Genomic DNA, 12,421 nt, shown 5'->3' on the forward strand with positions numbered 1-12,421 from the left:
ATAAAACTAGATTCAACATGGAATATTCTTTCCGACCGCAATGGAGACAAAAGAAGTTCAGCTTCCCTTCGTGTAAGCGTCTAGTGTGCGGAAGGTGCGAAAACGTGCATCCAAACGTTTTATGTTTCGCGTTCAACCAAAAGTGTTACCGATGTCCCAGAATTGGACATTATTCCAGAATATGTTTTACACAGATGAAGAAACCAACAAAACGTGTTGAAAGGAAGCAGTTTTTGGTCGTAAAAAGACGCGAGACATTAAACGACTGTGCATATATCTTGAAAACAAACGTACTATGCGAGAACTGCAGTTTAATTAACTACATGTATGCAACAATCAATTTCATTCTTTGTTTGATACCTCAAGTATTCTACGAACTGAGTTACACAGCGTTACGATTCAGATACGCAAGTCCAATCAACTTACGATGAGTATGGCTGAAAAACTACGAAGTGTTGATTCTGTGAATGCAAGACTTCAAAGTGAAAATACGGATTTGAAAACGAAGCTCCAAGAAAACTCGAAACGTTCTGACATTGGTATGTATGTCAAGAAAATTCATAAATTAGAAGAAGACGCACACGGTGACAGAGTAATCATGGATCTAATACAGAGGAAACTAAAAGATATCGGGAGTGAACATTATCAAAATGTAATGAACTTTTAGACGGAGGCTGACGAGACAACCAAACAGCTGAGGAAACAAAACAACTCCCCCAGTTGTCATGTACAAATTTTGATTCTCAATAATCTAAATTTTTGTAAAGAACAGTACCTAAAATCAAACTTGACCTAGATACTATCATGATAAACCTATATACCAAATTTCATTTCAATATCATCCTCTGCGAAGAAAATGAACGGAAACTGTTGATCGACCGACCGACCGATAAACAGACAGCAGCAAAGCAATATGCCCTGCCTTCTTCAGAGGGGGGGGGGGGGGGGTGTGAGTGGGGTGGGTGTTATATTTCAAAGGCTGCCACAAACTAGTTTGATTGCCTAATTTTGCACTCTACCAAATGTTTCAAAACATTGTACGAAGAATTTGCCGTGTTGACACACAAGAGCAAAAGTATATATATATATATATATATATATATATATATATATATATATATATATATATATATATATATATATATATATATATATATATATAAACTACATGTTTTACATGTATGTTGCCAGTTCACGTCTTTGCTCTTTATTTTCTCACAATGTTCACATGTTCACTTTATAAGCTAAGATAAAATCTGACCAATTACATATTGCACAAACAGTGTCTTTCTTGCATTTACAAAACGTCAACATACATTGCTATGTACAGTCCAGTGTTCACAGTCCAGAGTAGAACACATTATACAAGTATTATGATAATCTATGACTCACACTTTGCTCTCAGTTCATATTTATATATTACAGTAGTTAATCCCACAGCCACCTTAGGGCAAAAAAAAATCCCTGTTTCCTGTCTCCCGACCGACCCTATCTTATACCCTCCGACCCTAAGTTATTTTTTTTTAGATCATAATGGTGAACGGTAACTAAATTAACCTCATTTGCAACAGAATGAGAGTAACCTATCTACAGACATCTTTACTGCAGAAAATATATCGTCATACGGTTAAAAACTGGCAAAATCTTATCTTCTGGGGTTATAAATACGGGTGATGCAACTGCACACAACAAAACCGATGTTTAAATTATTACTTTTGTTAAATCCTGATATTAGACAGTTAATAACCTGCTCTTGGTTAATCACTCCGCAATAAATGTTAATATTACCATAAAACTGTTTTTTTTACATTATCTTGTGAACTAAACAGCATACGGTATTAAGTGGGTCAAAGGGTTGGACTAATACCCCAAATACACAGAAGTACAGAGACTGATTTAATAAATATTGTCATTAAGCTATCACAATAAAGAAATATTTATTCATAAAAGGCATTAATACATTCATACACGTAGATTAAATTTTGCAACTAAAATAGGTTTTTATTTTTCATTGAAAAAAAAAATTCACTGCCTGTTGTTGACTAATGATATACATTACATCTATCAATAACACAAAGACATTTGGAAATTTTAAATCTTCATTAACGTATCATAAACTGTGAATATTCTCATTTTTCTCATTATTACACACATGCTCCAAATTTATAAAAAAAAAATTCTTAAAATATTTTTTTTTCCTTCCTTCCCTAATTTTTTTTGGTCGGGGGACAGGAAACAAGAATTTTTTTTTGGCCTTATCAATCAATACATATTCTCTCTACACAGCATCAAACAACTCTGTTTAATATGGCTTGTGTAGTTGCAATGCTTAAAATCAATCGACAAATTGTCATAATATATGCAAGTTGTCTATAAACCATATACATGATATACAAAGCAAAATCATGATTAAGCCAAGAAATATTTAATTGTTTACTTTAATATTCATTATTGCTAATCAACATGTAAAAAAAATTCATCATGGCCTCGCCCATGTATTAACCTCAATATATTTTTGCACTGGTCCTTCACTTGAGGTGGTCTTTATCCAAAGCCAAAATTGTCAACAGAAATGCACAGTGACAAACTTACAGACTTACCACAATATGTTTCCTTTTCAAGGATTTAATTAAAACCATATTACAACCAGTCAGTACTCAGTAGATTAAATCTCTCATTTTTTTTTTTTTACTTGGAACTCCTAATTTATACGTCAAAAACATTAAAACAGTTAAATGTTTAAAAAAGAAATAATCAATAATATGACACATACTTTATACAAAATATATCAAATGATATGACTTTTTTCACTCCATATTGTATGAAAGTTTCAAACATCCTACAAATATATTTTGCACAAAATTAAATGAACCAGATATTGCATCAAAGGTCAGACTTATTTTCTCAACACAAATGGCACTCCTGTGGACTTAATCCGAGTTTTGTCCTACATCCTACACCCTATGTTGATCCTACACCTATGTTGATCCTACATTAGAGTGGTAGTACATTCCAAAAGCAGAGGTGGTAAACCAGGAGGCACACACCCACCACGTCACAAAGGACAGCAAGCCGCGATACCACTGAGCCGAGAACACCTGCCTCAAGTTCACAAAGGTCAAGGAAAACTGGGCAGCCGTCTCGCCGATCGACTCGAGAGTGGTCGAGTTCAAACTACTAGAAATGCCAGCACCTTCGGAAGCCTGAGTTGAGTTTTGGCTGAAAGAGGCAAAATAATCCTCCATGTCTTTTCCCAGAACGGATGACCAGGAGTACTCGCCAAGAGTCTTCTGAAGGAACATAAGAAACAGCAGAAGAATGAGAGGGGTCAGATATTGCAAAGTCACCACACACAGATAGTAAAATATCCTGGCCACCAGTTTCTGGAATTCCACTCCACTAATTCTGCCACTCTCCTTCTTCAAGTTCTCCACTTTTTCATAGGCAGTGTTGAGGTGGGCTTGAAGGTGGGTCGGCATTAAGCAGAGTCTTAACAAGAACATAGCGGCAATCAACAGTAATCGGAGAATGTCAAATTGAGATTCTTGTAAGTGTTTGTATGTAGCTCGCCAGTGTTTTCCACATAACATGGTGCGTCCAATGGGTTTGATCCACAATAAAATAATCACTAGTGGCAAGATGAAGTTCAGCTGCAAGAGTAGTTGTTTGAATCTACTTTCTCTTGCATATTTTAAAGCATCAATGTGTAGTTTCCCATACCGAAGTCCTGGAAATGTTAACAAGGCTCCTAAAATAGCACAAACAAAGGAAAGAATAATCTTGAAAGTCAGGAAACTCACAGGCCCCTGGTAGTCCACATCCTGCTGTTTTAGGAAACTTTTAGCACCTGTGGAAAAGTTCTCATAACCCTCCTCCAAACCGAATTCGAGTATGGACTCATCCACGACTAGAACTCCCATGGCTGCCACCAGAAAAAAGAAACCGAAAGTCACGCACAGAATCTTCTCTCCTCCGTTCTCGAGCCTGAAGTACATGGCTGTCTGAGCCATCAACACTCTCAGGGCGAATCCAATGGCCAGCATGCACCAAAGCATGCTGATGTTGAACTCTGACCTGGGACCTATGGTGTAGTAGACTTCTGTGAGGAAGTAGACCACACCCGCAGACAAAGAGAAGTCCACAAGCCATTGATAGTCTGGGTAGAATCTGAGCTGGAGTAGGTCAACTGCCTCCACTGGGGCAGTGTCCAGAGCGATGTCAATTGTACGGGGGACCGTAAAATTATTGTCCGTAGAGTCTTTGTGGTTCTTCTTGTCTCCTTTTCTCCCTGCAATTAATTAACAAAGAATATATACATACATTGTACACAAAAAAAGTCAAAATTAAGAAATATCTAAGGCCAAAATCAAATTATTGTTTGTTTGGAATTGCCTCCCTCCTCATCGAATTAACCCCCAATGAAATTTTTTTATTACTGTATCGAAAAAGAACTCTCTTTTTGATGGAGATTTTTACTGTTTTGCCAATTAAAATTAGTTAAACTTCAAGTTTGAAAAAAAAAATGTCCTCTCTCCCTCATAGTTCTGGAAACCCCAAGGCAGCAATTCCAAACAAACATTTTTTTAAGGATGGCTTAATAATTTTTTATATATTTCAACATGTTTAATCAGGCCAAATAAAAAAAATATGTGTGGTTCCGGTAACGTCTAAAAAAAATTAGGGTAGGTAGGTAGGGATTTTTTTTTTTTTTTAATGTATAAAATGATTCTCTTAGTACTACATGTACCTAGCACTGCATTGCAGATGGCATTTGTATTTAGTGAGATAAATATACTAAATTAAGATTGGTAGAGAGCATCTATAGCTTTTACTACTATGACACAAATATTTTTAAATAAAAAATTAATAAAAAAAATAATTTCGGTTTAAAAACAACATGGACAAAAAAGAATTAAATGTTCGGTATTATATAATTATAGGGATGGGATGATTCCGAGTTCATTCGATTTGGTTGGAATTTAATTCAGAATGCTATCATTTGTTATTTTTTCTATTCGTTTCAATTAAACAAAGTTCAATCTCAATATTTCTCATTTTAAATTTTAAAAAATTATTTTTAGCTTGCAGATTCCATTTAAATTCAATTTAGGGCCCAACTTAGAGCAAAATTTTAGGGAGATTCACTTCTATCTATCAGAAAAATAGGGAGAAGTTTGAGAAATTAGAGAGACTTCCATTTCTTGACAATAGCATAATGCTAATAACGATATACAAAGTTTAAGTCTTTAATAGTTTAGATTGGATAAGAAACAAGTAAATAAAAACTAGAACAACAATCTATTATTTTTTTTTAAATTATCCAATTTGTTGAATTTAATTTTTTTGATTATTCATACATTTTATATATGAAATGTTTTGCAATTGTGTTAGCTTAATGACAAATAAAATCAGTCTTTGTATTTTGGTGTATTTTGGAGGTATTAGTCCAACCCTTTGACCCAATTACAACTGTTATGCAGATCAAGAACCTTGAAAATAACTGTTAACATATTGTTGCGTGGACCCTGAGGTCCATGCAGAAAATATATAAGCAAGGTTAAACCAGATGCTATGGGGAAAATTCAGCCTGCGCATGAGCTAGTCTGGTTCCTGTGCGTAATGGGTAGCTCAGGGAACCAGGCTATCACACCAATCGCAACTTCTCGGGCCTTTCCAGCAAGCTCGGAAAGTGTTTTTAGTAAACAGTACAGAAACAAAGTATTCCTTTTAAAGAAATGATTGGCAGGTGATATGAACTATCAGTATTATGAAATAAGTTAATGTTATGCCGAAACTACAACACGTATCAATTAGCATAATTTGCAATGTTTTGATGTATTCCGAATACACATGTAACTTACAAATGTAACTTTACTTTTATAGTAGGCGAGGCCAGAGAACTTCCCGATTAATTTTATTAAGCATTTAAGTATGATTGAATAATTATGTCACTGTATAAAGAGTTTATATAATCTCAAGAAAAATGCATCAAATATGAAATTTTTAATTTACACAAAGCTGTCACTGCATAGTTAACAAAGTAGTGCGAATCGTAATGTGTGCGCAAATAGAAGAATTCACCGAATGTCTGATACTATACATGTAAACTTTATTCATAGATAGATCATAATTATTTTCACTGCATAGTTAACAAAGTAGTGCGAATCGTAATGTGTGCGCAAATAGTAGAATTCACCAAATGTCTGATACTATACATGTAAACTTTATTCATAGATAGATCATAATTATTTTAGAAGTATTAATCCTTTAAATTCTGAGATAAAAATTCAGGGCTATACATACATACGTAATACAACAAACAAATTTAGTGGTTAAAAGCAGAGGGCTAGGGTCGGTGGAATCTCTGATAATCTTAAGGCTTTCACGTTTTCGTTTGAAACACATGCAAATGGTCCACGTATTGTAGTCCTTTTTTAAAGGACAGTAACTTGTTTCATGATTATTTCAGCATTAATTTGGCAGTGTTGTAAACTAATTACAAGCTACAAACTAATTATAATAAAACACTAAAAGAAATAAACATCCGTTGTAATTTTCAATGCACAGTATGTGGTTGCATCACCCGTATTTATATTGACCCCTATAGATAAGACAGTCGCAAGTTGTTTATCACAACAGGGGTTAACTGAGACTGTGAAAACGCCTTTAAAAAATGATAGTTATCATTTTTTTTTGCCTATGAGTTTTAATAACTCAGAATACAGGGTGACTTCAACATCTCTTTCAAAGGAAATTCCAGCGAAGTTACCGATCAAAAAGCGAGCATGTCACCCAGTTGGTCCTAATTTATTTATTGTGAGGTACACAGGGTACAAACAGCTCTTGATTTATCTTCTTTTTATTGATCAACTGATAGGAATTAAAATGTTCCAACACTAATTGGAGGCCGTCATTGTGGTATTAGAGCCGATGACGGAAAGCAGGGAAAATTCTGGAAAAATTTGAAAATTGGCGAAAAAAAAGTTTAGGGTCGGGGTAAAAAATAGGGACGTTAGGATGACCGGAACCACAGGTATTTTTTTATTTGGCCTCATTAAGCAAAACATAATTTGAACAATCTCATATCAGTCATTTTAAAATATTTGTATTAAAGGGAGGTAAAAATTTTTTGGACAAATTGTGCTTTTTTTAAAACACTTAAATATGCCCCTCTCTCGAAATACAGATACATCAGTCTTTCATTGATGAGAAATATGTAATATCTACTTCTGCCCTTCTTTTCAGGAAAGAAATGTGCAATTTCTGTTAGTCCTTTAAAGGTAATAAATACATGATACGTACCCTTGCCTCTCCCCTGGTAGTTACTGGGTGTCCCTGCTGCGCGCCTCAGCTCCTCCTCACTGGGGTGTAGGTATCTGACCAATCTGCCAACCAACAGCCATCGCCCCAGGGACAGGTAGGGGGACAACTTCTGCAGGAAGCTGAAGATGATAAGGCTAAATACCAGCTGGGCCCCTAAAACAGCCATGCTGATTGTCACTGCTTACCTGAGGAGGAAAACAATATTTTAAACTCCATGTATTATATTTAAAGCGTAAAAATTTGAAATTCCATGCACTTGTTGAACGCTAAATAAAATTCTGTATTTCACCTTAAAAAAACTGACAATGTTAGTTCCAATGTGTATATATATACATGTACCTGGAACCTCTCTATGAAATTAATTTAACTTTTCTAACATTTTTTGTAAGAAATAAAATTATTAATCAAGTTTTCTTTGAACGATCAAATCTTTTCTTTGAAATAAATCATGTCAACTGCCACTGCTTCCTTAATGTCTTTTGATAAATCAATCTAGTAAATATGTATCACTATGCCTTAAAGGCACACACTTACACATTCAGTCATTGTAATTATAAATTTGATTTGACATTTATCATGATTGTTTATATATTAAATTATATTCACATGTACTACATATATCTAATACATGTACATATACATGTAGCATGCATTTTAAAAAAAATGCAGAGACTAATATTAAAATACTTTTTAAAAACTTGTATTCAACAACCCAAGTTGCAGTTAAGATTTTCAATACAGATAAAAAGAAGACTAGTGGTAATAGTTGATGTACAAATGCAATTTTCTGAACCCACAACAATTCAAAATTAATGATGATCAGTTGCATTAAATACATGTATCATGAACAATATTTTATCAATGTCTTAATGTCACTTGACCATGATTATGCTATGTTCTGATGCACGATATTCTTGCACTATATTTTGCTTTATTATCCAATTGTTCAAAAAACTTCAAGGTTCAAACAATATTCGATGACTGGTATTAAACAATCCAAATATTTCTCCTTTGAAGAGTCCCTTCTAGTTTGTCAGGCTGTAGACTGCAGTTAAAAGTTGAATGTCTACACCAGGAAATTTTGCACTCCTAAAGACATGAATTCAGAGTGCCCGAATGCTAATGTCAAAAAATAATGAAAGGTGGTCCAAATGGAAAAAGATGTCAGACTTCCCAATTATAGCAGATGTAGTCTTTCAGAACATGAAAAGGGAAGAACTGGGATTGAAGCATACTATTTTAAATAGCCAGTGCCCAGAAAAAAAAACTAACTTAATCTTTACATTCTTCATGGAATTTTTTGACTGCACATTAGAACTCCTCCCCTCCCATAGTCCTATGTCAAAAATGACTGACCTTTCACTTAGAAATAATGCAGCTAAATGGCGTTTATCTACTTGATTAGAGGATCACACAAGCTTTGGTCAAAACAAGGAGAGCTTTTCCATCATGTTTATGGCTCATTCCTTTTTTGTATTTTGTGATGAAATGTAAAAAAAGGAAAAGTTATATATATTGATTTTAACTGTATGTATAATTTCGTCAAAAAGTGACAGAAATGGTAACCAAAATTCAAACTAAAAAATGATAAAATGCAGTCGCAAAATAATTTTCCCCACATCTTCCATGCAATTAACACCCAACACTATTTATATAATAGTGTTGTGTTGTGCATGTACTATGCCTAAATAGTAGTCTGGGTTTGATACATAGTGCACGAGCCGGAGGCGAGTGCACTATGTATCAAACCCTGACTACTATTTAAGCATAGTACATGCACAACACAACACTATTGTTATTATTATGCCGACTGTTGAATATACTGACGTGCTTTGGTATAAGTAGCTGTGACGTTCGAGTGTTGACAAGTCGCTAAAAATAATCACCGGAAAAGCAAGCATTTTTTTTTTCTTCTTCAAATTAATCAATTGATTTGATTGCTTATTTAATCAACAAGTTGTAATGTACAATAAAAAGTCAACAAAGGTTTATGTTGTTTTCAAGAAATGAGAGACGTTTGGCCTTAGCGAGAAAACTTGAAATGTTTAGCAGACGAAATCTCATTGAATTTTTTTTCCTGAACATTCTTTATCAAGCGTCATTTAAAAAAGCGTGTCTGTGATTCTCATGTAGAATTTCTTTGAAAATTGTTCAATCAATTCGTTCAAAAGTTTATAGGAAACTTTAACTTTAAAATTACCGTCAATAATGAAGTGTTTTTTTTGAAAAATGAATAATTTTAATTGCTTGATGTCAGTCGTATATATAGAGGATATCTATATAATGTGTGATTTTATATTTGCTTTATCATGTTTATCCAACCAGTTGAAATGGTGTATATATTCGCGCGGCTTGCCAAGCGAATATAACCATTTCAACGAGATGGATAAAGCAAATATAAAATCACACAATTATAGATGTTCTATTTATCTCATACAATTTGATTTATATTATGAAGCTTTTGAGACAGTCCCTTGTGTGACCCAAATTGTTTTTTTTTCAAAGATTAAAAACGATGATGCAACGTTGTGTTATGCGGCTATTGTGACCTTGCGCAATACAATTTAGTACGTCATTCCTGAGATAAATCTAACTGTTTTAATGTAAAGTTTTACTGACATAAACCTTAAAATAATTTTTTAGCTCTAGATAATTTTTCTTAGAGCTTATTCACTTGATTAAATCGAAATTCCGATTAGAAGACTTGAATTTTGTTGACATACACAAAGTTGCGAATGCCCGTTAGTTTGAATTGACTCGAACGAGGAACAGTTGCTGATGTTTAATAAAACAAACACTAGGCTAGCCTTTTGATTCGAAATTGAAAATAGTGAATAAGGATGCTTACTGGTTGTGGAATCAAAGTCTCATGAAACATTATTTTGGTAAGTTCTTGTATATAAACACAACCAGAGCGCTCTGTTTTCATCGCGTCGTCAGGATGAACGCCTTGATAGTTAACGTAGTTTGTAGTTTTATAAACTTCACAAAGCAAATTGAAAGTTGGAAGTGGGCTAAATTTATCAAAAATCTTGACAAACAAGAAAAAAAGGGTCTTGTGGTTACGGTTATGAATAACTTTGCAAAAAAGGTGTGGTGGGGGGGGGGGGGGGCTACCCCCCCACACCCCCCAACTCACAATAGCCCCCCGGTTCCGATGCCTATGCTACGCAGTTATTTGTTTTCCTTCATATTTGTAATTTAAATCTTTAACAAAATTAATTTTATATTAATTTTTGTAGTAGATATAGTTATGTTGAAAGTACTAGCAAATCTTTGAATAAAGGTCACTGAAGCTTTGAAGCGAGGGGCTGTGTCAAAAGTAGTTCCGTCTGGAAGTTTTTGATATAGCATCACCCGTGTGATATAGCAAAGGTTTACCACACGGGTAATATACACCACACGTATGAGATAAATTTACGTTTTATATATATAAATACCGTTAAATATAATAACGGCTAATTTAGTGTAGCGGTAACGCGTTGGGCTTCAAGCTTGAATGATTTTAGCGTCGTGAGTTTGAATCCCGCTGTCGGCGCTTGAAAGATTTTCGTTGAAAATATTTGCCGTGCTCTATTTCGGCATAATATGCTTACGCTATATAAATCCTTTGATACTATGTGAAAATAGATGAGTATTGAATATATAGTGACAAACTGACAGAAGGCATAATAATTTGTTATAGGCGTCATGTTATCTAAATTGGACTGAACATAGTACAGGGACATACATCTCTGCTTTAGGCGGCTTAGTAATAAGTATAACAAATGCACTAATCGGAGACCTCCTCTGACTCTAACCCCCGCTTTTATATTGTGACGTGCATATAAAAGAGGGGGTTAGTGTCAGAGCCCGGAGAGGAATATCAGATTAAAAATGCACATCATGACATGATCATTACATGCAAGCAAAGTGTAAATATCTCTTATTCTTGATCAATACTTTTAAAAGACAACATTATCAGTTTTAAAACATGGGCAATGTTTGTTCTAAAACTGTCTACTAGAAATAGTAATAAAAGCGAGCGCAGCGCCGGCTAGCGAAGCGAGCTCTAAGAACCAGTGTGCGCGGGAAAAAGAACGAGCTAAACCTACAGTTCATCAAACAAAATTTTTTGTCTATGTCCTTATGATACCTGCCTCATTAACATTTGATTTGTTTTTAATCTTTTTTTAATATAGAGATTTTATATATATTTACTAGCAAGAGCCATACTTTACTGTCATATCAATCCATTTATAAAGTAATTGTGCATGCATGTACCGTGCAGTAGGCAGGTAAGTATATGAGTAGGGAGGAAATAAACAATAAGACATTTTGAACTATAATAAATAAAAAGGAATAAAATGAAAAAATAAACAGGTAAAAAAATTATGTAGATGTTGCATATAGTCATACCATTTAATTTAAAAGTGAGAAATTACACACCTACAAACAGGTACCTCGCTCGCTCGCTCGCTCTCTCTCTCTTTCTCTCTCTCTCTCTCTGGGTAGGGGGTTGCGCTGTATGTATCATAACCATTAAAATTAGTACATTTGGCATACTCATTGTAGAGCAATACTCTCTCAAAAAATTTTTGACGTTCGTTGATACTTAAATAAAACTATAAGTTGACAATGATGCAAGGTACAGTATGTGTAATTCTTGTTGCGCTCGCCAGAACGGTAGCACCGTAAAACATATTAGATTTAAGCAACATAACACGTTAGAATATTACAGTACACGTTGATGTCAAATCAATGGAGATGGAACATATGAGAAAATTCGAGTTATTCATGTTGTTGTTTTCATATGAGGAATATCTTTAATTCAGATTTAGGCAATTGGTCTTATGAAACTTTTTGTAATTCTTAACATGCTACCGACGAAGTTTTCTGAAGAAAAATGCTCACCGTTCTACCCACGCCGTTTTGCACGCTTCGGCTTCCCCAAGTTCACACTCCAAAGGTCGCGTTGTTTTCTAGATAATTCATTCATTGTTTATAAATATTCTATGGGCATTTATCTCGTAAATCATGGGTCATTCAATGTGTTACGTGTACCTTATTTTTAATGAATTGTTCAGAAGTTATCTGCGTAAATTTATCGAACCGATCC

The 12,421-nt window shown here is 34.3% G+C and overlaps 1 protein-coding gene across 1 annotated transcript; it reads right to left on the minus strand.

The window, feature by feature from the left end:
* Positions 1-1,171: 1,171 nt before the first annotated feature.
* Positions 1,172-12,373, minus strand: LOC128184960 (transmembrane protein 161B-like). Its single transcript, XM_052854613.1, has 3 exons — positions 12,217-12,373; positions 7,303-7,508; positions 1,172-4,288 (listed from the first exon to the last, which is right to left on the minus strand). Exons 2-3 carry the CDS (start codon positions 7,487-7,489, stop codon positions 2,979-2,981), a joined length of 1,497 nt encoding a protein of 498 aa, XP_052710573.1. The 5' UTR covers positions 7,490-7,508; positions 12,217-12,373; the 3' UTR covers positions 1,172-2,978.
* Positions 12,374-12,421: the final 48 nt, after the last annotated feature.

This window comes from Crassostrea angulata, chromosome 5 (genome assembly GCF_025612915.1).
Source record: "Crassostrea angulata isolate pt1a10 chromosome 5, ASM2561291v2, whole genome shotgun sequence".
Classification (NCBI taxonomy): domain Eukaryota; kingdom Metazoa; phylum Mollusca; class Bivalvia; order Ostreida; family Ostreidae; genus Magallana; species Magallana angulata.

Coding starts and splice junctions, on each gene's coding strand:
- LOC128184960 (XM_052854613.1), bottom strand. CDS start 7,489: ATGGCTGTTTTAGGGGCCCAGCTGGTATTTAGCCTTATCATCTTCAGC. Junction 4,289..7,302: donor CTACCAGGGGAGAGGCAAGG/GTACGTATCATG, acceptor AATTAATTGCAG/GGAGAAAAGGAGACAAGAAG.